At 38.3% G+C, this 27,743-nt stretch overlaps 1 protein-coding gene across 7 annotated transcripts in view; it reads right to left on the bottom strand.

Moving 5' to 3' along the window:
* Relch (RAB11 binding and LisH domain, coiled-coil and HEAT repeat containing) overlaps positions 1-27,743 on the bottom strand; it is a 93,946-nt gene that overhangs the window by 32,014 nt on the left and 34,189 nt on the right. For all 7 annotated transcript variants that reach the window (XR_005092925.1, XM_037211020.1, XM_037211019.1 and 4 more), the window contains 8 exons: positions 21,273-21,385; positions 14,998-15,088; positions 11,873-11,944; positions 9,834-9,974; positions 9,299-9,463; positions 7,715-7,862; positions 3,654-3,810; positions 2,975-3,098 (listed from right to left, as the gene is read on the bottom strand). Coding sequence is in view for 6 of the 7 variants with exons in the window: in XM_037211020.1 (XP_037066915.1) it covers positions 2,975-3,098; positions 3,654-3,810; positions 7,715-7,862; positions 9,299-9,463; positions 9,834-9,974; positions 11,873-11,944; positions 14,998-15,088; positions 21,273-21,385 (1,011 nt within the window). In the remaining variant the exon portion in view is untranslated. The remainder of the gene's footprint in view (positions 1-2,974; positions 3,099-3,653; positions 3,811-7,714; positions 7,863-9,298; positions 9,464-9,833; positions 9,975-11,872; positions 11,945-14,997; positions 15,089-21,272; positions 21,386-27,743) is intronic.

Here is a 27,743-nt window from a genome sequence, read left to right as displayed (position 1 = left end):
TAAGGAGACTTTAACCAAATTAACGCTTGCAACTGGCACTAGAGATTGGATGCTCCTACTCCCCCTAGCCCTTTACCGAGCCCGGAATACTCCTGGGCCTCGTGGCCTAACCCCGCTTGAGATCATGTATGGGGCTCCCCCACCAATTGTAAATTTCCTTCACCCTGATATCTCCTCTTTTGCCACTAGCCCTACCCTAGAGGCGCACCTCCAAGCCCTCCAATTGGTGCAAAAGACGGTGTGGAAACCCCTGCCTACCGGGAGCAACTGAACCGCCCGGTGGTGCCTCACCCATTCAAGATTGGGGACTCTGTCTGGGTCCGACGCCATCAATCCAGAAACCTAGAGCCTAGATGAAAAGGACCAGACACCGTCCTGTTAACTACTCCCACCGCACTCAAGGTTGACGGGATAGCGGCTTGGGTCCACGCATCGCATGTGAAGGCTGCCAAGGAACCCGACGAAACTGAGGGCACCGAGACATCTAGTTCAACGCTCTCTAAACCCACTAAAGATAAGACTCACCCGGGGGTCCCCTTGATCCCCCTAATAGTCCTCCTGACATTAGGAGGGACATCACCAGAGAGCCTGTTTCCCTGACGCTGGCCCTGTTACTGGGAGGAATTACCATGGGCGGAATAGCTGCCGGGGTAGATACAGGGACCGCAGCCCTTATGGAGACCGGCCAATTCAGACAGCTCCAAGTAGCCATGCTCAACAGAGATGGTTTAAAGGATGGTTCCAAAGGTCACCATGGTTTACGACCCTTGTCTCCACCATTATGGGCTCCCTAATCATCCTCCTGCTCGTTTTATTGTTCGGGCCATGTATCCTCAATAGATTGGTGCAATTCATCAAGGATAGGGTTTCTGTTGTCCAGGCCTTGATCCTAACCCAGCAATATCAGAGGCTCAGACAGTCAGAGATGGAGCTGACCCCTTATTCTCCATCCTAAAATGAAAGATTCCATTTGGTACAAAAGAAAATGGGGGAATGAAAGACCCCCGCTCCATTATGAGGACATGGGGCGTTGGGCTGATGAAATGTCCCCCCCCCCAATAACTTAGCCTAAGAAACGCCATTCTGAAGGAATCAGAAAAACAGGAGTTCACAGCCGTAGCCAGCCACCCGGCCTTGAGAGAGATAACTATGGCCAGCCATCCGGCCTTGGGAGAAAGACAGTTGAGTCAAATCAGGATATTTTATGGCTGGCCCCCTGGCCTTGAGGAATAAGCAGCTGGCCTGGGCAAGGCCAGATCAGCCACACACATACGACCCCAAGTTCACCCTGGCCTTCTTTGAAACAACCAATAGGGACCCTGTAACTATGCTTCTTGCTTCTGTAACCGCGCCTCTGCCCTGGAATCCCATAAAAAGTCCCCTTTGCCCTAGGAAGGGGCGCAAGTCCTCCGAGAGACTTCGCCCCGGGTACCCGTGTATCTAATAAACCCTCTTGCTTTTGCATCTGAAAAAAAAAAAAAAAGAAGTATTGGGAAAAGGATCTTGCTATATTTAAAGGGAATGAGGAAATTCCACTCATTAAGGATTTTCATGGCTAGCATATTCAAAATATGAAACATCACAATCCATTATCAATTCTTTTAAATTTGAACTTCAAATAAGGAATTTTACTTCGGCATCTTAAGTTAGAGCAAATGCTCATTTAATTTTTTTTTTTTTGGTTTTTTGAGATAGGCTTTCTCTGTGTAGCTTTGCGCCTTTCCTGGAGCTCACTTGGTAGCCCAGGCTGGCCTCGAACTCACAGAGATCCGCCTGGCTCTGCCTCCCGAGTGCTGGGATTAAAGGCGTGTGCCACCACCGCCCGGCTGTTTTTGTTTTTTTAAATTGGAATTATCAGAGATTTCAAACCACTGAAAACAACTCTATAGTGTTCAATGCTCAAGTGACTCCTACTTGTTTTTCTAAACAATAACAGCTATTTATTTAGGAACTATTGAGCAATTCCTGCTGATAATGGTATCAGACTGGTGAAGAGGTAAATAGATTTTGCTTTCTTTACATTAATGTTAAGATTCAGTGTTTGCTTTCTTGTCAGCATCTCAGTCATATTGACTTGCACATTTAATGTAGACCAAGAGGGAGAACATTGTGAAAAGATGAAGCTGTAGAATCACACAACTAAGACTGAATGTCTTCATTTCACAAAACACTAATAACAGGTTACTTATTAAAAAAAATCACAGACCTTAGCAGCCAACACACTAGAAAGGAAGTCTGAATTTTGTTGAGTTTATTGCAGACTACGTTTCTGCTTCAAATGTTTCAATAACACAGATTTAGTAGGAAGGAGCAGAAGCTTAGGATGTTTACTGAGTATATTGATGAAAACCTGATCATAGCAGCCACCTTTTTAAATCAGTTCTCTAAGCAACTAGCCAAACAATAAGCTGAAGAAAAATGGATTAATAGAACTGATGAAGAATTGGATGCATGTGTCCTCAAATTTTAACACCTGAAACAATCAGTAATGAACGCCACCATGACCAATCACATTGTGGTAGTGACTAAGACACAGATTTGAGTGTTCATGCTGTTTCTGAGACTCGGTATCCTTGGAGCAAATTTTACAGGCTGCTGTGGCTCATCATCTTAGACTTTTACCAAGTGCTACGCAGACCAACACTATCTGGAGCATATGGCAAACAAACAAACAAACAAACAAACAACCCCCCCCAAAAAAAACCCTTGATAATTATTCAAAGAATAGGGTTGCTTTCCAGATGGTAAAAGCCTTTGACAGATCTACTGTGGCAGATCTCATAATAATAAAATCTCAGTACACCCTAAGCTGAGACTAAATGTACTATTAAATGTAACTAATTAACAGCATTCTAAGACATTAAAGATGCTAGAAGATAAAGGGAGGCTCATGCTATTATTTACTTTAGTAAAACATTATTATATTACAATTCTGTCTCTTGAATATAAGTAAAGATGGAATACTAATATTTACCTTAGTGTTTGTAAAAATTTTGCCAAATGTCCGGCAAAGGCGCCAGAAAAATCTGGAGAATTCATGGACACAGGCTGTTGAGGTTACATTAATTTTGCCCACTATTTCGATAAGCTGTGGCAACCTGAGCATGAAAGGAGAGAAAAACAGCAGGGGGACAAGTAAATGACTGTCTCTGGGCTATTTCTTGCAATAGTGCAGATCTGAAAACCTTCCTTATGCTCTCTGTAAGCAAAGGATGGGGTTTGGATCCTTTGAAATGGCGTTAATGGACTCTACTAGATCAACTCTTCAAACATCAGTTATATATAAGTTTTCTGCATGTGAAGTTAATGGGATTCAAAATCATGGATTTGATACATCACAAAACCTTGGTTTAATAAAGCATCCATTCTAGACTCAAAGCTATTAAATTAGAATGTAGTTTAAAGTCTACTGCAACTACCACTCAAGGCAGTAAATCAGTCCTGACATAATAAAGATGAGCTTCTTCAGAGAATGTTACATACACAGTGGGCGTAAAATCGCCTTTCAAGTTTTGCTTTTGAAGATGCCAATTTATGTTTCTTAAACAAATTAAATATTTTATAAACTTTCCCTCTTTCTCAAGCCTAAATATGAGCAATTTTTCATTGAGCTAATTTAGGTATATAAAATGGATATGGAGGTGGTAACTTACAGTTGATTGACAACCCACAGCAAACTCTCCCAGCCTGTTGTGCCCTCATGTTCTAGTTGGTAATCGTAAAGTTGTAGTAGCACTGCCAATTGCTCACGACTTCCAATAATAGTAGAGACATCTTGCAGAGGAGACATAGGCCGGGGGAACCTGGTCACTGTAAATAACAAATAAATCACATAGGAAAAAAATAAGTTTGAGCACTTTGTTATTCTGTCCAAAGCCAAATAAGGCTCTGATATTCAATTAACTTGTTATAAACTTTAAATTTCAAACATTTAGGAGATGAGACACCCACACTTAATAATTTAATGAATGCTTATTATTGAAAACTAATAATAATGTAGTTTAAATTAAAATTGGTTTGAAATAAGACTCCAGTAAAAAGCATGGATTTAGTTAAAAATTTAATTTTAATTAAAAAAACAAAAATATGTAATCCCATTATACTGTTTATGCCAATCAATATAATAAAAGATATCCTTTAGAGACTAAAGTTAAAAGCAGGGAAAATACTGTTTCATAGGAGAGAATAATGATGTAAAATATTCAAGCCTCAGCTAAACTTCTTTAGTAGTCAATGTTCAACATTAAATGCTTTATTTAAAAATTTCAGTCTGTTTAAGTTAATGTAAAGTTTTAAAGCCAGTGACCATCAAGCTAAAGCACAATCTCTATAGATACTGTAACCAAGGTCCCACATTCCAAACTTGAACAAAATCTGAAGGGAAAATGAAAAAAAAAAAAAAACCTCACTTTTCAATCGTGTAGCTAAAATATAATACATACATGTATATACTAGTATGTTTAAAAAACTTAAGTATATTAATGAAGTCTATAATCCTATGACTCACAATCAGATTTCTTTTTTGATTTTTGAGACAGGGTTTCTCTTCGTAGCCCTGGCTGTCCTAGAACTTGCATTGTATACCAGGCTAGCTTTGAACTAACAAAGGTCTGCAGGCCTCTGCCTCTCAAGTGCTGGGATTAAAGGCTTGCATCACTACACCTGGCTCAAATTTCTTTTCTAAATGACATTTTAATTTTGCCTGTGTGTGCTTGGGGGTGGTACACATGAGCTACGATATGCATGGTGGTAAGAGGACAGCTCAAAGGAGCAAGTTCTCTTTCTACCATGTGGGTACTAGAGATTCAAATCAGGTTGTTGGGCTTGGTGACAAGCACCTTCATCTATGGAGCCATCTTGATAGCCCATGCTTTCACGGTATTGTGGAATACTTTCGTGACTATTAAGTGAATAATGTATGACAGTAAGTTCATTAACTGTAGGATATAAATTTCCAGATAGTAGTAATCACACCCAAAAGATACAGAAGGGTTCAGTATTTGCTGAAAATATATTTAATGATATTAGGCTTCAGAAAATTTGAAACAGTACCTAACCTAAAAAATGTAAAAATAAGACATTATCATACTCCTGTGCTGCAATAGGCATTCAACAATATATTAAATGTAGAGAATGGTCATGGCTGTTATCTGAACGCTCCTATTTGTACTCATAATACCCAGAGATAGAAATGAGGGTGATGTGGTTATCACTCACAACTTAGATTTCTGCTTGAATTTTTACTAGCCTTGCTCAGCAATAGAAGATTTGGATGATTAGGGGTATTTGGGTTTAAACTTCTACATCACATCAAAGCATATATGACACAATTTCAACCAGAGTTCTGTCATACTGGGCACAATCTGCTACATATGATGGAATTCTTATATTTCAAAATTAGTCCACTATGATTGGAAAACAATAATTACAATTAAAACAGATGGATTGAGACTGACTATATAAGGAATGGGACTAAAAGCATTTTAAAATTGGAGTCCAACAGAAATAAGACGGGAAATAGGTTATTATGTGGATAATTAAGCTACAGAGAAGAAATAAGAATGTCTAGGTGGGTGTGGTAGCATGTGCCTTTAATCCCAACACATGGAAGGCAGAGGCTGGTGGATCTCTGAGTGTGAGTCTAGTCTACAGAGCACGTTTCAGACAGCCAAGGCTACAGAGACCTTGTTTCAAAAAACAAAAACAACAACAAAAGAATGTCTCAAGAACCTCAAAATATTTTTCTACTTAACAATAGTTTTAAAAACCCAAAGTCGGGGTTGGGGATTTAGCTCAGTGGTAGAGCGCTTGCCTAGCAAGTGCAGGGACCTGGGTTCGGTCCTCAGCTCTGAAAAACAAAACAAAACAAAACCCGAAAAAAACCTGGTCTATCATACAATATTACATAAAAGTTCCCAGAATAACATTTCAATAAGATGGTAAAACATTAAAAAATAGAATCTTATGAGCAATGAAATGTGCACGGTAATTCTCCAGAATAACAGCTACTAGGAATTGCTGGAGGTTAGTTCTAAAATGTCAGAGAATGCTACCTTGTTCACTAGCACGCCCCTAACGCCTGACACAAAAGTGTCTGACATAAACTTTGGTTAATGTTTACACACACACACTAAAATAACTGGCAACAAAGAAAAACTTATGTCATCCTTTCCAACAAACCTACCACCACCACCACTACCACCACCACCACCAAGCCAAAGAGTTATAACAACAGTAACTAAAAACAAGAGTGTTACTTGGTGTAATGAAGACAATCACAAGAAGTAGTAGTTACATAGGCTGAACTAGTTTCTTCTCTCAAGTCTTCTGTTTGGAAATAGGTGTGTTTAGATAAAGTGAGATCATCTCGAAGGTGGGGTGGGGAGGCTCCTATCTAATATGACTGATGTCCTCACTAAAAGTCTAGAGAGCATGCAGTGTGAAGGGAACAACAGAGTCAGATGCATCTGCAAGCCAAGGAGCACCAAAGAAGGCCCATAAACCACCAGAAGTTAAGGAATAGGACAGCTTCCTCTCAGTTCTCTGCAGGTCCTTCTCCCAATACCTTCCCGTTACACTTCTGCCCTCTAGCTATGAGAGGGCGTATTTCTGCTGCTTAAGACAGTTAGCTTGTGGTACTTTGTTAAGAGAACTTCAGCAAACTATCACAGCCAACCAGGAAGAGGAAGAGGGATTTAAGATAAGAAGTACTTTAGTGGGTGGTAGAATCACAGTGACTACTTATAAATCCTTACGGAGTCTCATCTTCCAAGTGTTTCGCTTATGAAATTTTCTTTTTTTAAATTATCAATACAATAATTCTTTATCAGAAGCCAGTAAGAGACACAGATAACTTCACAAACCTGAAAATGCTACAGAGATATTTCATACACAGGAAAAGCCTGCGTACAGCCTTTTCCTAGGTGTACTGCTTAGGAGCAGTATGGCTGCCAACCACCTCTTACACATCAAAGATCATTTATTGTCTACTGGGAGAGTAACTTCATGTATTTTTTTCTTTCTCCCCAACCCCAGTCCTGGGGATTGAACCTAGTACCCCTGCCCATGTGTTAGGTAAGCATTCTGTCAATCAAATGTATTCCCAGCTTGACTTTACAAGTTTCTGAAGTCAAGCCACTTTCTTTCTATAGGGGAGGAGGAGAGAAAAATATTACCACATGCTTGTTTTTTTCTACTACAAACACAGCAGGAAATTATATTTATTATTAAAAATTACAATTCTATTTATCTTACTCTATTGAAAACAAAACAGTTAGGGAAGAAAAAAATAAAGAGAAAACGACAAACTTCACACACTATTAACTATTAAGTGAGTCTTTTCAATGATTCAGATCTGAGACAGAAATGTCTATTCCAGCTTCCTTACAGAAACTGCCAGCCTTCACTTGTGAGACCCTGCCTCAACAAAACACAGAACTTCCCATAAAACCAACAAACAAGCAAAACCCACCTACCCACCCAATGGGTAAAAGCAAGGACTTTTACAGAATAATCTCACATGGCTTATCCATAAAAGAGGAAACTATAAAGTTTATCTGAGTCTTTACTAATCTCTGAACACAAGAGTCTACACATTATACATACAATACATTTTAGTAACTGTGCTGCCAAATAATGGTTAGAATCAAAAAGCCTCTTTGGGAAGCTGAACTGCCAATATTCTACAGCTTCCTTTAAGAGCTGAGTCCAGTACCTTCGATCTGGGGCACTTCACCGTGCAGCTTGGCTTTGCTGGAGAAAGGTGCATTCTGGAGCACTACTGCAAAGAGAGATGGGATCAAGGACTGCAAGGCAGAGAGGTACATGTGGAGCTTATGTTCGTCCAGCCCGTGCTCTCCTTCCTGAAACATAAGGGGATGGGAGCTAATCTTAGGCTTTTGAAATCATGTTGCAAGTTGGATACATGACAGCTTCCCTTTCTATGGCAAATAAACATTTAAGGACCTCTATTTTAGACCTGAAACATATACTTAACAGAGATGTCCATCTAAACTGTTGAGAAGCAAGAAGGCACTTGTAGACATGCCAGAATCTTTAATATGAAAAATTGGGAACAGCCATTTCCAGTGCTGGAAACACTTTTTCTGGAGAGTGTTTTATCTTCTGAAATTCTTTTATACTAGAGTGTGTCACAGGAGTCACAGTAAGTGTGACACTGCTAATCCTGTAAAATCATTTGCTATTTCTCTACTTCCTAAAGGCTTTCAGGTACCTGGTACCATCTGTATTTGCAAGTAATCGCTTCCACAGATAAAAGGAAAGAGAAAGCTGACAGAAACAGGATTAATATGGCACCCAAAAGCCAAACGTTATAGTGAAAAAACAAAACAAAACAAAAAACCCAAACCAAAATACTAACAACTATTAGAGATAAAAGCAGTTATTGCATTTAGATCTACCTGGTATGTCAGTTAATTTTTTTCTTAACAGAAACATTACTAGCTAAGTAGGACACACATTTAGAAGCAATGTGGTATTACTTAAACCATAGCAAGGTACACACACATAAAACAAGGCCTGGTTAATTATCAATCAGACAGAAAGAATGCAAACACTTCAGAGTCTGGAGTCAGAAACCAATCTGTATGACAGCTGGGGACCCTGACAAGTTACTTAAGCACCAAACCCTAGTTCCCCTCAGAGGATTCTAAGAGTGAAGTGGGTTTTTAAATCTAATGTATCGACCTTAGCAGTATATGTAGGCACCCATGAAACACCAGCTTCTCTGCTAGCCTCTCAAAGAACATGTAGAAGAAAAGTTAGAAAAAGAAGTATCTGTTATTTTCTCAACTTTTTACCAACTCTTCTGAGGAGAATGAAGTCCTCTCTTAAGATGTCTCTGCTCAAGTAAGCATAGTTAAAGTAGTTCTGACATAGAAATAAGAGATTACAGAGACTTAGCATCTAGTCATCTCTGCAATCTGGAACTAGAGCTGATGTTTTATGTAAAACAGTCATGTCTTCAGAGGATCAGGGAGGGCCCGGCACTCTGAACAATGTCTGCTCTTTCCAGGAAGGTGCTATTCCAGCTGACAGTGCCCAATGCACCTTCAGGGAGGGACCGGCACTCTGGACAATGTCTGCTCTTCCCAGGAAGGTGCTATTCCAGCCAACAGCGCCCAATGCACCTTCTCTTCTGGCCCCTCACCTCTCTGCAGTGGTGATGCGTTACACTATTTGGCTAAGTGGTACACCTTGTCTCTGGCCCTATATTTCTTTAGAAAGGTCTCTAGAACAGACCCTTTCAATTTATGAACTTCTAAAAAGAAGAACTCACCCTAAGAAGCTTTTCAATCTTGTTCAGTAGTGTAGGTATAAGATGAGACTGTAAATTCCCAAGTTCAGTTGTCCAGGCAGCATAAGCTGGTAAAAATACTTGGTGTGTTGCACTAACGACTCTTTCTGAGGGGTCACCCAGGGCGGAAAGCAATAATTCAAAGCCCTGCAAAAGAGAAACAGGCAAATGGAGATTGTTAAAAAAGTAAATTTCCAAAAAAAAAAAAAAAAAAAAAAAAGTAATAAAACACAACAAATATGCATTTTAAGAAATTCAGAAAACGTTTTAAGGAAGACACTCATCTACAAATCCTTTCCATTTTCTTAAGTGTTACTGTATCCATGGATGAGCAGAGACGGTGTGGAAAACACGCACACTCATTTCCAACTTCCTCACGGCTGCTGGTCTGAAAGCAGCCATCATTCCTGCTGCTGTGAGGGACACAGCATCTCACCTGCAGACTGTCAACTATCTGAATCAGTACATTATTTGGAATTTATAACAGGGTAAAAGAAGTTCATGCTGAAAGACATACCTGTTGATATTTGTCAGGATCGTCAATGTAGCCCATAATGACACCCAGGCTTTTGATCACAGCTTCTCTCACCAAATCTGCCTTATCTTCCATTAACATCTGTTGCAACATTGAAAGAACCAGGGAACTACGAATTTCTTTCTGAAAATAACCAATACATTTTTATGATTTATTTATGCTGTTATTTAATACGGTGATAGTTAATAAAAATGTCAGTTACTGCTGTGACTTAGCTTACTGTTAATAGAATTTATTTTGTATTTATAAATGTTGTGTGTATGTGAGTGTGGGTGTGTACATATAAGGTCAGTGCCTGTGGGAGCCCCAAGAGAGTGTCAGAACCCCTACAACTGCAGTTGCAGGTGGTTGTGAGACACCTGACATAAATGCTGGGAACCCAGAGCTGCACTAATGCAGGCAGGGCTCAATCACTGAGATAAACCTCTAGCACCCTACACCACTCTTCCCAGTTATGTTAAAGAATCAGCTTAATTAAAAATTGAGATGAAAATGAAGTTATCGGGGCTGAAGACAGCTCAGTCGTTAAGTCTACTGCTGTTAGAAGACCGGAGTTCTGTTCCCACACCTACATCAGGCAGCTGTAACAGACAGCTATAACTGTCTGTTAGCTATAGCTGCAGAGGGATGCATACTTCCTCCTTGGACATCTGCATTCATATGTACCCCTACATTTTCAATGACATGTAATTAGAAAGAAAATAGATCTTAAATAAAATAAGGTCATCAATACTCAAATTCATACCCCTCTACGAGTTATTAAAACTTGTCAAGTTATAAAATTAATCAAGCCTGAACTTGGTCTGGCACCTTTAAAATACATAATCAACAAAATAAAATAAAAACTGGCTTTTGTTTTGACTTTTTCTTAAGTCTTATCAGTTGAACAAAACAAACATTTAAACCTGTGAGCTGGTTGTGATGATGAAGACCTGTAATCTTAGCACATGGGTGGTGTGCTATCCAGGGATACAGTGAGACCTTATCTCACAAAAACCAAAGCAAGCCAAACCAAATCCCACAATAAATCTCTGAACTTAAATTTCACTGCTTCATCTCAGACTGAATGCCTCTATGTTAATTAACATACACATTGTGAATTTGGGGAAAATCTAGAACATAAGATTATGTAGATTTTGGCAAATTTTATCATTAAAAAATCTACTAATTTATACTATTAAAAAGCTTTTATGCATTTAAAAGCTGTTAGGCTTACAGTGGTAGATGCAAATTTCCCACAATTCTAAAACCTACTCAATATTCATTTTTAACACTGGAAAGGGGGTTTGTCTATTTGTTTTCCTCCAAGTGACAACTTACTTCATGAAAATGAAGTTATCCGTCATATGCCCAAGTCTGAATAAGCACAGCTTGACAGTATGTGGTTCTGCTGAGAAAAACTGATACCCCAGGAAAGAAACCAGCTACTGCCCTCAGTGCTCAAACACAAACCTAAGTGCTTTTCCTGAAAACCCTGCCAAATGTCAGTCTGCAGCCAAAGCATTTTCTATTATCACTTTCATTTTTGTATCATAGAATATTACGAAGATTCAAGGGTGAGAACATAGTAAAATTAATAATTTTACTGATTAAGCAAAGTCCTTTTGTGAATGAAACTGGCTTGCTTTGGCAATATGTGGCTGTGAGGCACACAGTCCTTATTAGAACATTTGAGGGCCACCTCTCTGATCAGTGCCATGCAGGAGCATTGCTGTCCACTATTACTTCTGCACCAACACTGCATATGTAAATATGTGAGGGACAAAAGAGGTCTTATAAGGAAATAGGTTCTACCTTATATACCTCTTTGAAAGAACACAAGGAACTTCCCTGGGTCCTCAGAACATACCGTCAGAACTACCGGCATAGTTACATATGCACGTACAACCAATTAGGATGTACTTAGTTACAGAAACATTGCAATAGTGTGAGCCTCTCTCTCTTTTGCACAACAGCATAGCTAAAAGAGTGGAGGAAAATGTACAACACGAGACACTCTACTGTTAAGTAGAGATCCTTACAGGAAGGTAAGGTGCCAGCGCTCCACAGGACTCTGCCACAAGCAGTCTTCTTTCTGGATATTTGTGATTAATCTGGAGTCAAAAACAAGTACATCAGTCAAGGGTAAGCAACACTCTCGCTTCTTCCAAAAGACTACTACTTTTCACCACACATCTTGTTAAGAATATAGTACACTGTCTTCCTTTTCCCCTCTGGGACTCCCTGTGTGTCTATACCTGGGTCAGGAATAAAGGAATCAAGGGCAGCCTAAACATCAAGACGCAGGGGGTATTTGTTAAAGAAAAATGGGAAAATCAAAGACGAAGAATTGGCAAGGTATCTAGAAATGGTGTGTTTCCCTAGGAATAGGCTCTCTTAGGATGTCAGAAGCAAGCACTTCTCCTAGCAACAGAAGGTGGAGAAATCTTCTGGACCTTAGAGACTTGACGTGTGATAGGCACCAGTCTGTTTTCTCCCCCTGGGGCTAGCCAATAGGTTAGCCACGCTTTAACCAGCTACGTAAGAACTCTATGTTCCGTTTAAGAAGACTTCTTTCCTGTAAGAAAAGTTTGTATATGCAAAACAGTGGAGTTTTGCTATGTGATGACTATACTGAACTGGAACAAAAAATAAAAGAAAGTCACATACTGGACTTTGTTCCCATATGTCTTCTTCATAGAATATAAATCTTTCTTTGACTGGAAAAGAAGTATATGTGTTCTCATATTCCAGTATCAAAAGATGATATAATTCAATAATGTTTTGGATGCCTAAAATTAAGAAAAGAAATTATATAGAAATCTACTGGGCAACAAACTAGAGGTGGGTGGCTAGCTAGATCCCTGGCCATGATCATAAAGGTTACAGAAGAGATGGCAGACATGTGTGTAACTAATGTCTCCGAGCTATATCTAACCCGGTCACAACTGCTCTGAAGGCAGAGTCTGAATATCAGAGGCCTGTGCTTAAAGTGTGATCTCATTCCTTCTCAGTGTAGCATAGCATATCATGTCTCATATATGTATATACACCAAATCAATTATTCCTTCAATTAATGAACTAACAGGACTCTTTTTAACTTTACAACTAAATACTTAGGAACAAAACAAGAACAAAGCATACATTTTAAAAACTACAAACCACTATGGTAGATATTTTAAAAGACTGATGAATGGAAAGGAACCCTAAACTCAGATTGGAAACTTATATAATCAGGATGGGAATCCTCTCCAGATCCATCTACAGACTCAATAAATTATAGAAAAAAAAAATCCCCGTTGGCTTCTTTATGGAAATGAGTGATCTTAAACTTCATATGGAGATTTAAGAGACCCATAGTAGCCACAGCAGACCTAACAGCACATTTGTGTTGGAGGTAATAAAAAGCTTTAATTTACAAACTGGATGCAGAGATGAATGTAACTGTTAATACACTAAAGCCATTCAGTGATAGACTCCAGGTGGCACTGGAATTAACAAAACTCTTTTTTTGGGGGATGCTTTTGAGAAATTAACCCAGGCTTGCTAGAACTCACAGCACCTTCTGGCCAGCCTCGCCAATACTAAAATTACAGACATGTACCACTACGTCTGGTATAATTTTTTACTTTTAAAATTTTATTAGGGTTTTTGAGGCAGAGTCTAGCCTTAACTCCTCCTGTCTCTGTCTCTTGAGTGCTGGGATTACATGTGTTTATCACTGTGCTCAGTTTGACAAATGCAAGTTAAAAAGACAAAATGGAAAAACTACAAAACATTAAATGTATACACATGAATAGTTGTACAGATTTATAAACTCTAAGTTTCATGGTGCATTCTTTTTTTCCCCCGAGACAGGATTTCTCTGTATAGCTTTGTGCCTTTTCTGGAACTCACTCTGTAGCCTAGCTGGCCTCATACTCAGAGATCCACCTGCCTCTGCCTCCCAAGTGCTGGGATTAAAGGCGTGCGCCACCACTGCTCGGCGGCGGCTGCTTCTTCTTCTTCTTCATTTTTTTTTTTTTTTTTTTTTTTTACTTTAAGCAGTTAGAAACACACCCTAAATAGATGCTGCGTGCCACTGTCAGAGGTAATTAGTAGTACACTGTGCTATACTGTTCACTTTACACACTGAACCTGGTTGCTCTACCACTTTAGTAATAAAATGAATGCCCAAAGAAATTAGGGTTAGAACTTTAAACAGTGACACACTGGGGTTACTTGTGACCATTTTTTTTAAACAAGAAGACTATTTTAAATTAGGCTTTATAACTTGTCTCTATAATAAGAAAGCAATCTTTTAAAGGTAATGTGATGAGGTGTTTTATGACCTAGTACATCTGAGTTCTTCAGGACTGGAATATTGGCATACATTATAAAAGTAAAACTATAAAAATTAATTAATTAAAAAAGGGGGGAGAGCTGGAGAAATAGTTCAGAAGTTGAGAGCACTGTCTGCTCTTCCAGAGGACCTGGGTCCAATTCCCAGCACCCACATGGCAGCTCACACCTGTCTGTAACTCCAGTTCCAGGGCTTCTGACACCCTCACACAAATGCACATGGAAGCAAAACACCAATGAACACAAAACAAAAATAAATTATTTTAAAAAAAGTAAAACTACTCCAGTAAAATAAATTTAATTATAAATATATAAACTTGCTATCTCAACATTCTACACTTTGCATACTGCATGTATCTACAATCTATACAGGTTCTCCATTTGCACGCACACACACACACACACACACACACACACACACACACACACACACACAGTTAACTCTCCCTCAAGCTCACCAGGCAAACAGCGCAGGGACTTTGTACTTGCTGCACCTTACTTCACTCAGACTCTTGGTTCAACAGCACGTCCTCACGGGAGGGCAATGTTTTCTATCACATTCAGTCCTCTACTTTGTCTTTCTTCACACTGTTTTCCTAGTTACTACACTAGTACCTGGCACTGGACTTGTGTTTTCTAAGTATCTGCTGAATGAATGAATACAGCAAAGCATCCCAGAGCATTCTTCTGTGCAAATAAACCACGTGCTGAGCTATTGACAGTAGCATAATTCACATTTCATGGATTTTCCCATGTACTTTAAAAAGACAATATAAACCTTAAGGTATAAGAACAAAACAGCTAAGGAAGCCAAGAGGTAACTTACCTGCTCCCAACACTGCGGTAAAAGTTCAGCCTCCACCCGTGTTGGTCCAACGTGACGTGCAAATGCCACACAACCTGTCAGTATCATCTGCCTGAAAATAATAGGAAAAACCTTGTATGTGCATTAGAAAATAGAACTACAACCACGACATAAAAAGTGTGAAACAGCCAGGAATGGTGGAACCCCTTTAATTCCAGCACTTGGGAGACAAGGTAGGCAGATTTCTGTGAGTGGAGGCCAGTCTGGTTTATCTAAGTTCCAGGCCAGTAAGGACTAGATGGTGAGACACCGTCTCAAAACAAACTCAAACTAAGACAAATAAAAAAATAAACAAGAAAAGAGTCAATTCCAGCATCCTTATTGCTGTGTCTCAAATTTTCAAGTTAATGTCTTTATTATGTATTACAGCAACCTTCTACCCACCATAGTCCATATATACTAATATATTAATATACATATGCACTTATTTTTAATTGCAGTGCCGAGGATCAAATCCAGGACCTCAAACCATCCAAGTTACACTCTAACCCAGTCTTTGGAAATTTTACTACACAAATTCCCTTTTACTTATATCACCCTATGCTTCTATTTCTCAGTTTTTCATTTTGATTTTCTATTTCTTATATTTTCCCCTACCTTAGGAAGCTAGGTAAATTAAAATGAATAAAAGAAAATACAATGAGAAATTCTGTCACCGGCTTCCTCATGAGACATTTCTAATAACAGTATTTTTATACCAACTACAAACATATGTATGTGTTCCACAAATGTTTGATAATTACAATTACTTTCTTAGAAAGAAAGCACGTAGAAAAATCCAAGTATGATAGGGCACACTTGTAAGCCCAGTTCAGGCAGATCTGTGGGCTCTCTGAGGCATGTGTTTCAAGGGTCAGGTCTGGAGTGGTAGTGCACTTGCTGATCATCTGTGAGTCCCTGGGCTCTATCCTTAGTGCCAACCAAAGTGAAACTGTGCATTGTGCCCGAGGAAAGTGCCCAAACTGCCCTCTGGCTAACAAACACACATGCATGAAATCCTGGACCCTGATCATAGTCACTGGCACACAAATTTTAAGCACTTACAATATTTCTTCATGCTATACATGTACAGAACTTGAAATCATATACTACCATTATACAAACCACATCTAACCACCGAAAGGAAAAAGTGGTAGCTCTAAAATGCAGTTCAAAATAGAAAAGGTCAGATGGCCAATACACCGTTAATAGCATTGTAAGTGGGCTACTACAACAGTAAAAATAAGACTAATTAGCAAACTATTTAGCTAGAAATATGGTATCATTTATGGTTGTCAAAGAACTGCAGAAATGGAGTACAAAACTAGGTTTTATTGGGATATTATTAAAGAAGTCTGAGATTAATTAACTAAAAAAAAGTAACAAGTGGCTATCTATCAAGCAGATGCTAGAAAATCTACTTTTCATTCATATTATATCATAATATGAATTATTGTTATTAGTCTATTTTAATAAAATTTGTATTTCTATAAGATGAAAACACAAGAGGCAAGAATGCTTTATTTCTTATGTGAAGGCTTGGCCACCAGGTGGCAGTGGTTATGTTTAAGTTTTGCTTTGCCTGTCTCAAAAAAACCAAAAAAAAAAAAAACCAAAAAATAGTTTTGCCTTGCAAACTTAAATTGGTATTTCATTACTAAGTTACCAAGATGGGGAAAGGCACTTTTTAAAAGAAGAAAATGAGATATGAGACATGCATTTTCCTGTATAGTATCACCAACTGTCCTTAGAAAACTTTCAAGTTATATGGCATTTCTATAGTGATCTAATTTCCCTTATTTCTACTTGACTAGTGTGCATAAATGTTGCTAGTGACACCCGACTGGCTGTGTCCTGAGGACAAGTCTCTCCACTTGTTCTTGGGTACATTCTACTAAGAACAAGAGACAGAGACATAGTGTCAATGTCAAGATATCATAGGCTATGTGATCATAACTTTGGAGCTCCTTCTACTTCAAGTTCCCAGCTTTATGTCTCATGATTCATATGTTACAACAGAAGATGTAAAAAGAAGCTCTAAAATGAGATAAACACTTACAAAGCACAACTCCATTTTACAAAACACAAGCAAAACTCTTTTATTATTAAGATAAAGATTGCAATAGAAAACCACCCAGGTGCATTATTCTATCCACTGGTGCTTCATCTCCCTATGGCCAGACTCCCCATGCAGCTTTACTTAGGACTTGAACATTTTACTTCTTAAGGTAGACAATACACTTTCTTCATCAAACCAATCCTGAGTTCCTGTGTGCAGGCTGCTGTCCTATAGTGATTCCATGCTATTTGTTCCTAACTGCTGCTATTAGGGGCTGCATGCATGTTCTAGGAAGGACCTGTTCCAGGTAGTTCTCCCCCATCCACTGCTGCAGAGTTCCCAACTGACTTATGTTGAAAGAACAGTTCTGACTCCCCCAGATATTGGTGTGATCCCCAGGAACCCACATGGTGTTGCACACGTTTTGTGATGGGCAATAATGTTTTTGAAGTACTGTAGCCAATGAACTAACTCACTCCTGATCTTCCTCAGGGTCTCTGCCAATTAATTAACAAAATGGTTTCTGTTCTCAATAATCCTGAGAGATGAGGGAAGATAAAGATGCTAAATTCTGTTAGATTCTGACAAAGAGCCAAATTCACCGATTGGCTAGCTATTGTAAGACCAAAGCAGACCCTACCTTACAACTGAAATATAAGCTATTCATAGCCTCTGCTTTAGAGCATAAATTTTCTGTGTACTCAAGCAAGCAAATCACCATTTAGATCAGCAGTTCCGAACCGGGGGGACACATCTCAGATATACTGCATATCAGATATTTTCATTATGATTCATAACCATAGCAAATTATACTTACGAAGTAGCAATAAAAATAATTTTATGATTGGGGTCACCATAACATGAAGAAACTGTACTAAGGATCGGGGCATTAGGGAGGTTGAAAACCACTGATTTAGGTGAAAATAAATTTCTCCCTGGAATAACTATATTTTCTTTGATTGTGGCCAAAATATTGTATTCCTCTGGAGATATACTGATAACTCAGTGGTGCAAATATTTATTTTATTATTGTTTTTAATTTAACAAATTTTTAAAAACTAATTTATTTATTAACTTTATGCCAGAAAAGGGCATCAGACCCCACTATAGATGGTTGTGAGTCACCATGTGGGTGCTGGGAATTGAACTCAGGACCTCTGGAAGAGCAGCCAGTGCTCTTCACCACCTAGCCATCTCTCCAGCCTCCATATATTACTTTTCATAAAGACTAATCATTATGGCATACTATGTTCATTTGTGTGGGAAAAATGGGAAATGAAGCATAAGTAGGAAAGCAGAGAGATAATACGAATTAATGTCTAAAGGTAACTAACTCCAGTGCACAAATTCAACACAAGTCACTGGAATAACACAACTTCAGACTTCAAAGCCTTTCACAATGAAAGAGAAACTGGATTTCAGTGTGGAAGAGTTGACTGGAACCAACGTTCAGAGATTATAAACTAATTTGCTCATTTTAAGTCATAGAAGGATAGATAAATACATGGATGGCTAAGTTCATGAAAAGTGATTATAAGGGGATGTTTAAATTACAGGAAAGTTTAAAGAAGAATTGCTAGGCCTTTTATATGTAATTCTGTAAACTTATCCTGAATGAAATCGTAAATATGCCACTTGGCTTTCAAGGTTATCAAGCTGCTGATAAAGTATTACTTATGCCATTTAGAAAGACACTGATGTATGTCAAGATATTTTATATAATCATGTTAGAAGAGATGTGAATTTACATTCTGTCCATCACTATAAATTATGAGCCAGTTTTGAAGAGTTCTTGGGAATCATTAAAACCAGTTGTTTGAAGAAACAATTCTTCAGTCTTCCAGGAGGCCAAATAACACAGTGGTTTACTGATATTTGAAATTTATCGTTTATAACATGTGTTTAGTTTTCAGTAGTGTTAAATCTATGAGGCCTATAATGTGAATTTGAAAAACTTGCATATTTTACGTTTTCTTTCTGGTACCTTGTTATTCTAGACTTTCCCCTCTAAAATTCCCTATAGATTTTTCCCTCTAATATTTCTTTGGGTTCCTTTCTGTTTTATAACAGCCATCAATTCTTGATTCCTTTCCAGAATGTCAAATAATATTTGTTTCTGTAATAAATTATTTTTCAAGGTACAGTGTTATTGTGGATTTTATTATGACAATTATTAAATCTGTAGTTAGTATACTGATAAGGGATTAATTTTATTATGATGTTTCACACATGTCACTGTACTATGCTCAAATTTACTATACATTTTCAGAATCACCACTATGCTCATTCTACAGTGAATTTTATGGGGACTCATGATAATTCTGTTTCTCTAAGAGAAAACAGTTCCGACTTTGATTTGCTTTGAGATACAGGAAGAAACTACACATTAGTTTTACTCCAGAGACACTTCAGGCATATGAGATACTTTATGTGCTGTACTGAATTGCTTTTCTCCTTTTTTCAGAACTTGGTTTTCCTTTTTCTTTCTTTTTTTCATTTTGAGACAATGTCTCTCTCTATAGTGCTGGCTAAACTGAGACTCACTACGTAGAGCAGGTTGGCCTCAAACTAACAAAACCATCTGCCACTCTCTCCTGAGTGCAGGATTAGTCATATGATTTCACTTCTGCCTCAGTTTTTATTTTCTTCACAACAAGAATTTATGTTAATAAAAAAATTTGAGATGGCTTGCCAATCACTAAGATGAAAGGTGTACTTTCTTGGGTGATTTCTGGTCTTTCTTTGGTTTACAGGATTTTATCAAAGACCCCATGATTTTGTCAAAAGGATGCCACTTGCATCTTCCTTTCTATTTCTTCTGACTGGGAAAAATCTCAGACTGTGGAATAAAGGAGGGCAGAAACAACCAGTTTCCTTATGCAAAGTAATGGCTGTCTTACTCAGTATCTTCTACCTATTCTTAAGGTAGCTGATACTTTCCTTGAAGGATCTGACACTGGTTTTCCTAATCCAGCTTCATTCAGGGATATCTATTTCCCAAGTACCTCTTTCTGACAAATGCTCACTGCTCACATTTTACTCCCCGCACCCCAAGGAGTCTATGTCTTCACAGAAAATTCTAAATTGAAAGAAAAATTCTTGAAATGGCAAGTGCCATTAAATCAGAAAGTCTCTCTCTCAAGATTAAAAACAAACAAATCAAAAGAAACTTGCTTTCCACTGGAACATTTCTTTTTTTTTTTAAACGAGGAAAATCCAAAGTAGAACCTAACAAGTAACCGCCCCCTCCGGGCAGGGTTTCTTTGTGTTGCTTTGGAGCCTGTCCTGGAACCCACTCTGCACGCTGTAGAGCAGGCTACCCTCGAATTTAGAGATCTGCCTGCCTCTGCTTCCCAAGTGCTGGGATTAAAGGTCTGTGCCACCACTGCCTGGCCCTATCAGGGTTTTATTACTACCTGATTTTCTAGGTCTTAGCACTCATTCAAAGTAGCCCTGAGAACACACATTGGTAGATAAGGCTAGGTTCCTATCTAAGGATATGAGAATGCTTGTGCCATCAATTTTCTCCATGTCACCTAACTATGGCTTCTTGCATTTTGCAGACTAAGGAAGCGCTGATTTGCCTATACCATGTGCAAGTACACTAGGTTTATGCAGCTTGTTCTATCCTCTTTATAATGAAGTCTCAGCTATAAGCTAACCACTGAGCACTAAGACATGCCTCTGTATTAGAAATCAGGAAAGGGTATTAATAGATTTGAATTAATAGAATTTCCAGATTAAAATATAAGATAGTTTTGGTAATATCCTCAGTAAATACACATGTCTAGAGTCCATGATAAATTAATACTTTGAGAACAAGGCACTGATTCACTTTGCAAAGACTTACTTATCAGTAATTTTTAAGAGTAGGGGCTCAACAGGATTTGCATACTTTTCAGAGCTATTTTTGCTTCAAGAACTTACTTATTTCCACAGGTTTAATTTCACAGAGTGTTTTCCCTATCATGTGTCTATTTTTTGGTGCAAACTGCATGTTCTTTAAAAGAGGAGGTAAACAGAAGGAAAGCAAGCTTGATGACAACACTACTGAAGTCATACACACGATGGAGAGTTCTAGCACACCGAAATCCATACTGGGAAGGAAAAAAGGCCTGTAGATTAAATCACCAAATATGATGCTCATTAAGAAAAGTGAGTACGTGGGCATTGCATTTGTTTATCCCTGTCCACCCACCTTTGCTCATCATCTGGCCTCTTGATCAAGTTGAAGAGTATGTGGAGGAGCTGGTCTCTTTCTTTAGGTTCAGGGTGTAGGCATGCTGTACACAATATGAGGGGGATCAACTCCTAAAGAAATAGGAGGGTGGAGAAATTCAAAATAAAAATACATTGTGTATAACCTATTTTTTCTTCCAGAATACACTTAAAACGAACTTAAGCCTCAACAAACAGAAGAATATCATCATAAATATGTATATAAATATGTATATACAGAAGGATAAACCACAGTGTAATAAAAGTTACTTAAGATTCAACTAACCTTTTGACAAACTGATAATAACTTTAATTTGGAAAGTGTTTTAAATTTCTTGCAAAAGTTCACTATATTTTTAAAGCATCTAAAGTTAAAGAAAAGAAAAACCAACAAAAACGAAACTTTTCCCTGAAACCAGGCATGCATCTCAGTGATAACGTACTTACTTAGCTTGTATGTTTAAGGCCTTGACCTCCAACCAACACTACATATACCACCTCCCAATAAGTCAAAAACAAACACAGGTAAACAAAAATCAAAATAAATAAAACCACAAAAATCTTTCCCCAAACAAAATAGCAAAAATTCCTTTACACACACACACACACACACACACACACACACACACACACACACACAAAATATGCTTCTCTCAGGATGAATTATAACCTACTAATTTTGTACCCTTCATATATAATCCAGTATCTAGTAAAAAAAGACCATTTCTGGGCTATAGGTGCAAATCAGTGGGTATTACTACTGACTACAATTAGAAATATTTGATATTAAACTGAAAATTTAAACTATATTTCATCACACATTCAACATGCAGAAGTAACAAACATTTTTTAAGGAAAGTAACTGTCAAGTTTCTTTTTCATAGAAATGTATGAAATTAAAGCTATTCCACATTTTCATTAAGACAATATTCTGAATCCTGAATATATTATAATTTCCATTTGAGTAGATTTTCAAATCTAGTAGTAAAAAGAAATTTTTGGAGAGAAATGCTTCAAACTATAAACATCTTTCCCATCTACTTAAGTACCTGTCCCAAAGTATAAATAAGCAAATTAAAACTAAGAACATGTGGTGGGCAGTGGTGGTGCACCACTTTAATCCCAGCACTCCGGAGGCAGAGGCAGGTGGATCTCTGTGAGCTCTAGGCCAGCCTGGGCTACAGAGTGAGTTTCAGGAAAGGCACAAAGCTACACAGAGAAACCCTGTCTCGAAAAACCAAAAACCAAACACCAAACCAAACCAAACCAAAACACTAAGACCATGTCACATGTGAACAGACCCAAGGCGTGATTATCATCTACAGCTTAGAGCCTAAGAAAACACTGCTAACATTAACCTGTAAGAGAAGCATGTTCTAAGTGTGCAGTTGCTTCCATAGGAGTACATGACATAATTTTTAGAGTTGGCATTGGATCTGAAAAGCATGACTAAATTCTTTTTTCAAGGTTTTTATATTTCATATGAAATTTTTAATTAATATAAATTTTAAATTTGAAGTTACAAATCTAAACAAGAGGAACTCTAAACAAATGTGAGATGTAAAAAGTTTGAAGTACTTATTCTGTTATTTCAATCATCCTATCTGGATGCCTATATGGATTTTAGACTAAACATCAACTGAAAAATTGACAGAAAACAGGAAAAATAGTTCTACACCAAGAGTGCAAGACAGAATATTCAAGTCCTGTATGACCTCATTGGATGCTTGGTGGTTTGAATAGGTGTGAGACCCGTGGACTTGTGTGTGAATGGTTGTCCTATAATGAGTAGCACTCGTGGTGTTGTTGGAGAAAGTGTCACTGTGGAGGCATGCCTTGAGGTTTTTATATGCTCAAGCTATACCCAGTGTGTCCCAGCCTCCTGCTGGACATGTCTGTTTCCCACCATGATGATAATGGACTAAACCTCTGAAACTGTAAGCCAGCACTAATTAAATATTTTCCTTTATAAAAGTTGCCATGTAAAAATGGCCATCTTACCAAAAGCAATCTACAGATTCAAAACAATTTCCATTAAAATCCCAACACAATTCTTTAGAGATCTTGAAAGAACAATACTCAACTTCATATGGAAAAACAAACAAACAAAAAAAACCCAGGAGAGCTAAAACAATTCTGTATAATAAAAGAAGTTCTGGAGGTATCACCACCCCCAATCTCAAGCTGATCTCAAGCTCTACAACAGAGCTAAGGTAATAAAAACAGCATGGTTTTGGCATAAACATGGATTTTTATGTTAATCCAGACAGTGGATTAATGGAATCAAATCAAAGACCTGTTAGTAAATCCACACACCTATGGACAGCTGATTTTTGACAAAGAAGCCAAAATTATACAATGGAAAAAAGAAAGCATCTTCAACAAATGGTGCTGGCATAACTGGATGTTGGCATATGGAAGAATGCAAACAATCCATATGTATCACCTTGTATAAAAGTCAAGTCAAAGCGGTTCAAAGACCTCAACATAATTTCAGATACACTGAACCTGATAGAAGAGAATGTGGGAAATAATCTCGAATGCATTGGCACAGGTGACCACTTCCTGAATAGCAATAGCACAGATACTAAGATGGACAATTAATAAGTGATAACTCATGAAACTGAAAAGCTTCTGTAAGGCAAAGGACACCATCAAAGTAGCCTACAGAATGGGAAAATATCTTCACCATCCCCACATCTGATAGAGGGCTGATCTCCAAGATTATACAGAACCCGAGAAACTAGACATCAAAAACCCAAATAATACAATTAAAAAAAGGGGTACAGTTCTAAACAGAATTCTCAACAGAAGAATCTCAAATGGCCGAGATACACTTAAAGAAATGTTCAACATCCTAAGCTATCAGGGAAATGTAAATCAAAATGACTTTGAGCTTCCACCTTATACTTGTCAGAATGGCTAAGATCAGAAACACAAGTGACAGCTCAGGCTGGAGAGGCTGTGGACCAAACGGAACACTCCCCTCCGCTGTTGGTGGGAGTGCAAACTTGTACAGCCACTTTGGAAATCAATATAGGAGTTTCTCAGAAAATTGGGAACCAGCCTGGCGGTGGTAGCACACGCCTTTAATCCCAGAGGCAGAGGCAGGCGGATCTCTGTGAGTTCGAGGCCAGCCTGGGCTACCTACCAAGTGAGTTCCAGGAAAGGCACAAAGCTACACAGAGAAACCCTGTCTCGAAAAACCAAAAAAAAAAAAAAAAAGAAAAAAGAAAATTGGGAACCAGTCTACCTCAAGGTTCAGATATACCAGTCTTGGGCATATACCCAAAGAATGCTCAATCATACCACAAGGACACTTGCTCAACTATGTTCATAGCAGCATTATTCTTAATAGCCAGAATATAGAAACAATGTAGCCATCCCTCAATTGAATGGATAAAGAAAATATGGTACATTTACACAATGGAATATTACTCAGCTGTTAAAAACAATGACATCATGAAACTCAAAGGTAAATGGATGAAATCGGGGAGCCTGCATGGGACTGACCTAGGCCCTCTGCATATATGTTACAGTTGTGTAGCCTGGTCTTCTTGTGGGACTCCTAACAGTGGGAACAGGGGCTGTCTGTGACTCCTTTACTGACTTTTGGAACTCTACTCCTCATACTGGGTTGTCTTGCCCAGCCCTAATACAATGTGAAGTGCTTAGTCTTACTACAACTTTATATACTGTGTTCTGTTGATCTCCATGGGAGGCCTGCCCTTTTCTGAATAGAAAACGAGGAGTGGATGGGGGGGGGGGCCAGAGAGAAGGTTGGCAGGGAGGAACTGGGAGGAGAGAAGAGAGGGGAAACTGTGGTTGGGCATAAAAATAAATAAATAAATAGACAGATTGATAAATGTCATTAAAAAAAGTTGTCATAGTCATGGTATCTCTTCATAGCAATAGAAACCCTAACTAAGACAGATGCTAATATGATGCTTGATGGATTAGCGAAGATTTTATCAGAGAACTCTCATTACATAAATATTTAATCTGATTTGGAAGTTTAGTGACATGAGAGATCATTAAAACCAAGATTCTTAGAATTAAAAAATATTAATTCAGTTTTTAGCTGATTCTGTTCAGGTTGCTGAGTCAATTGAACCAACAAGAGAAGTTACAAGTTTAAAGGTCAAGGGGTAACCTACTACGAGTAGAACTGTATGTTAGAAATTCTTCCAGAAGCACTAACAGAAGAAGAAATGACTTCTGAAACCAAGAAAGACTCCCAAGTTGACCTACACTTCCTGTCAGGTCCGATCTTTTGCTCCCTAGTGGCTTTCTTGTACTTCCTATCCCTCTTCCTGTTTCCACATGTGTACTTGCTAAATTATTTTTTGTATTATTTACTTAATCTATAACTTTAAAGTTATGAAATGAAGGAAAGATACTTTCCATACTTGTAAAGACAGAAATAGAATTTAAAATAAGGAATATAATCTTTTGCCTTTTTTAAAAATCATAAAATGTAGCACAAAAATGTCAGGCTATTTCTTCTTTAAGCTTTACAAGCCAGGCAGTGGTGGCGCGCGCCTTTAGTTCCAGCACTTGGAGGCAGAGGCAGGCGGATCTCTGTGAGTTCAAGGCCAGCCTGGGCTACAGAGTGAGTTCCAGGACAGGTTCCAAAGCGACACAGAGGAATCCTGTCTGAAACAACAAAAAAAAGAGCTTTACAACACTTCTTCCCTGTTTCCTTTATCAGAAGGCTTAGTGTTCTTAAGCAAAGGGAAAAAGTTCATGCGCAGTATAAGAAAGCTTTCAACTGTAGTGGCTAAGGATGCACTACCTGACAACAGTGCCCCAGGAGCTATGAGAGTCCCTGCTTTGGCTTACTTCTCCGTACTAAGCAAAGGCAAACATTTCTTTGTGTTTCCTCAAGTTAGAAATTTGAATTAATGTAGAGATGACAAGCGTTTTTTAAACATATATTTTTAAATGTATTCACAGAGGAAACATTGATCTCATGAGATAAAAGTTGGCTTTAAAAAGTATCTCAACATAGTAGCCATTTCCAAAGAATCCAAACTGGAACATGAGAAGTAAAGCAACTAAGTTTGGGTCCCTTTAGTCTAACAATTAAGGTACTGGAATTTAGAAGAAAAAAACCCCTACTTTTTGTTTCCTGAAAATGAGAGCTGTTAATAGTTTCTATTGTTATCTTATTTAATTTCTTGCTGGTAAAATTTGCAGTATATGGGAAGTCACTGTCACTTAATTTTTGGTTGATGCTCCATACCAAGGTAAGTGAGTACACCTTGATACATTAATGGCTGTGACATGTGAAACTCAGCAGGGAAAGTCTGCCAGATAGCTTCTTCCTCAAACACAGTGATGATAGAGATAATGATGAAAACATTAAGAGTGGTCTGTTCACAGAAATGGCACAGATTGACACTAGAATTTGACCTGTTAAGCTGGGTTGGCTACACACAATCCCAATTCTGTTAATTATTCACCTCTAAGTTTTTGAAGCACTAACATCTCCACACCTTGGAGATTAGTGTTTACCATTTTACTTGTTACACATCCATTCACAAATTGGATCAATATTCTCTTTTGGCATCATCCCTCTAAGAACTCTAACCCTTTAAAAACTTTCATTGTAATTCTGACTGTTATATCTAAGTTAAATTTCTCTAAGCAGACAAAGTGATACTTAGAAAAATGTCTTTGTCAATTTTAAATTAAATGTATTAAGAATAACACAGTAAAGGATAAGATGTCATTTCTAGAGATTTAAGGATTTGATTTTTTACACAAAAGTAAAGTCATAACCACCATGGTTAAGAAAATACCTATAGTAATTATAACTCTAATAATATTAAGTCTAGAAGGTAATTTCCCCCTCATGTAGGAAGTTGTATCAATGTTCTTCAGTCCTCCCCCTTTTTCATTTCAGCATGCACGTGGGGTGTGTGTGAGTGATCCAAAGCTGATGTATGGCCTCATCCTCAATTGCTCTTCTACCTTATTCTTTGGGGTAGTCTCCCAGTCAAACCCACAGTTTGACAATACGGTTAGTTTTGCTAGCCAGCTTGTTTCACGGATCCTGTTGTCACACATCTCTGCCTTCCAAGGCTTGCATTATAGCTGAGCTGCCAGCTCAGCCAATATTTATGTGGGTACTGGGGATCCAAACTCTGATCTTCCTGCTTTCTTATCCACTGAGCCATCTCCTCAGCTCCCTAATCTCTCCCTCCCCTACGCTATGTGTGTGTGTGTGTGTGTGTGTGTGTGCGCGCGCAGGTGCAAGCGCTCGCATATGTGTGCGTGCACTTGGAACAGCACAAGTGTGGAAGCCAGAGGACAACCTCTGGTGTTGGTCATTACCCATGAGACAGGGTCCCACTTACTCACTGTTGTGTGGCAGCCATCAGTTTCTGGGGATTTTCCTGTCTCCACTTCCTATCTCCTCACAGGAGTGCTGAGATTATAGTCACAT

Source organism: Peromyscus leucopus, chromosome 15 (assembly GCF_004664715.2).
Source record: "Peromyscus leucopus breed LL Stock chromosome 15, UCI_PerLeu_2.1, whole genome shotgun sequence".
Classification (NCBI taxonomy): Eukaryota; Metazoa; Chordata; class Mammalia; order Rodentia; family Cricetidae; genus Peromyscus; species Peromyscus leucopus.
This window is presented reverse-complemented; position numbering and strand designations above follow the sequence as displayed.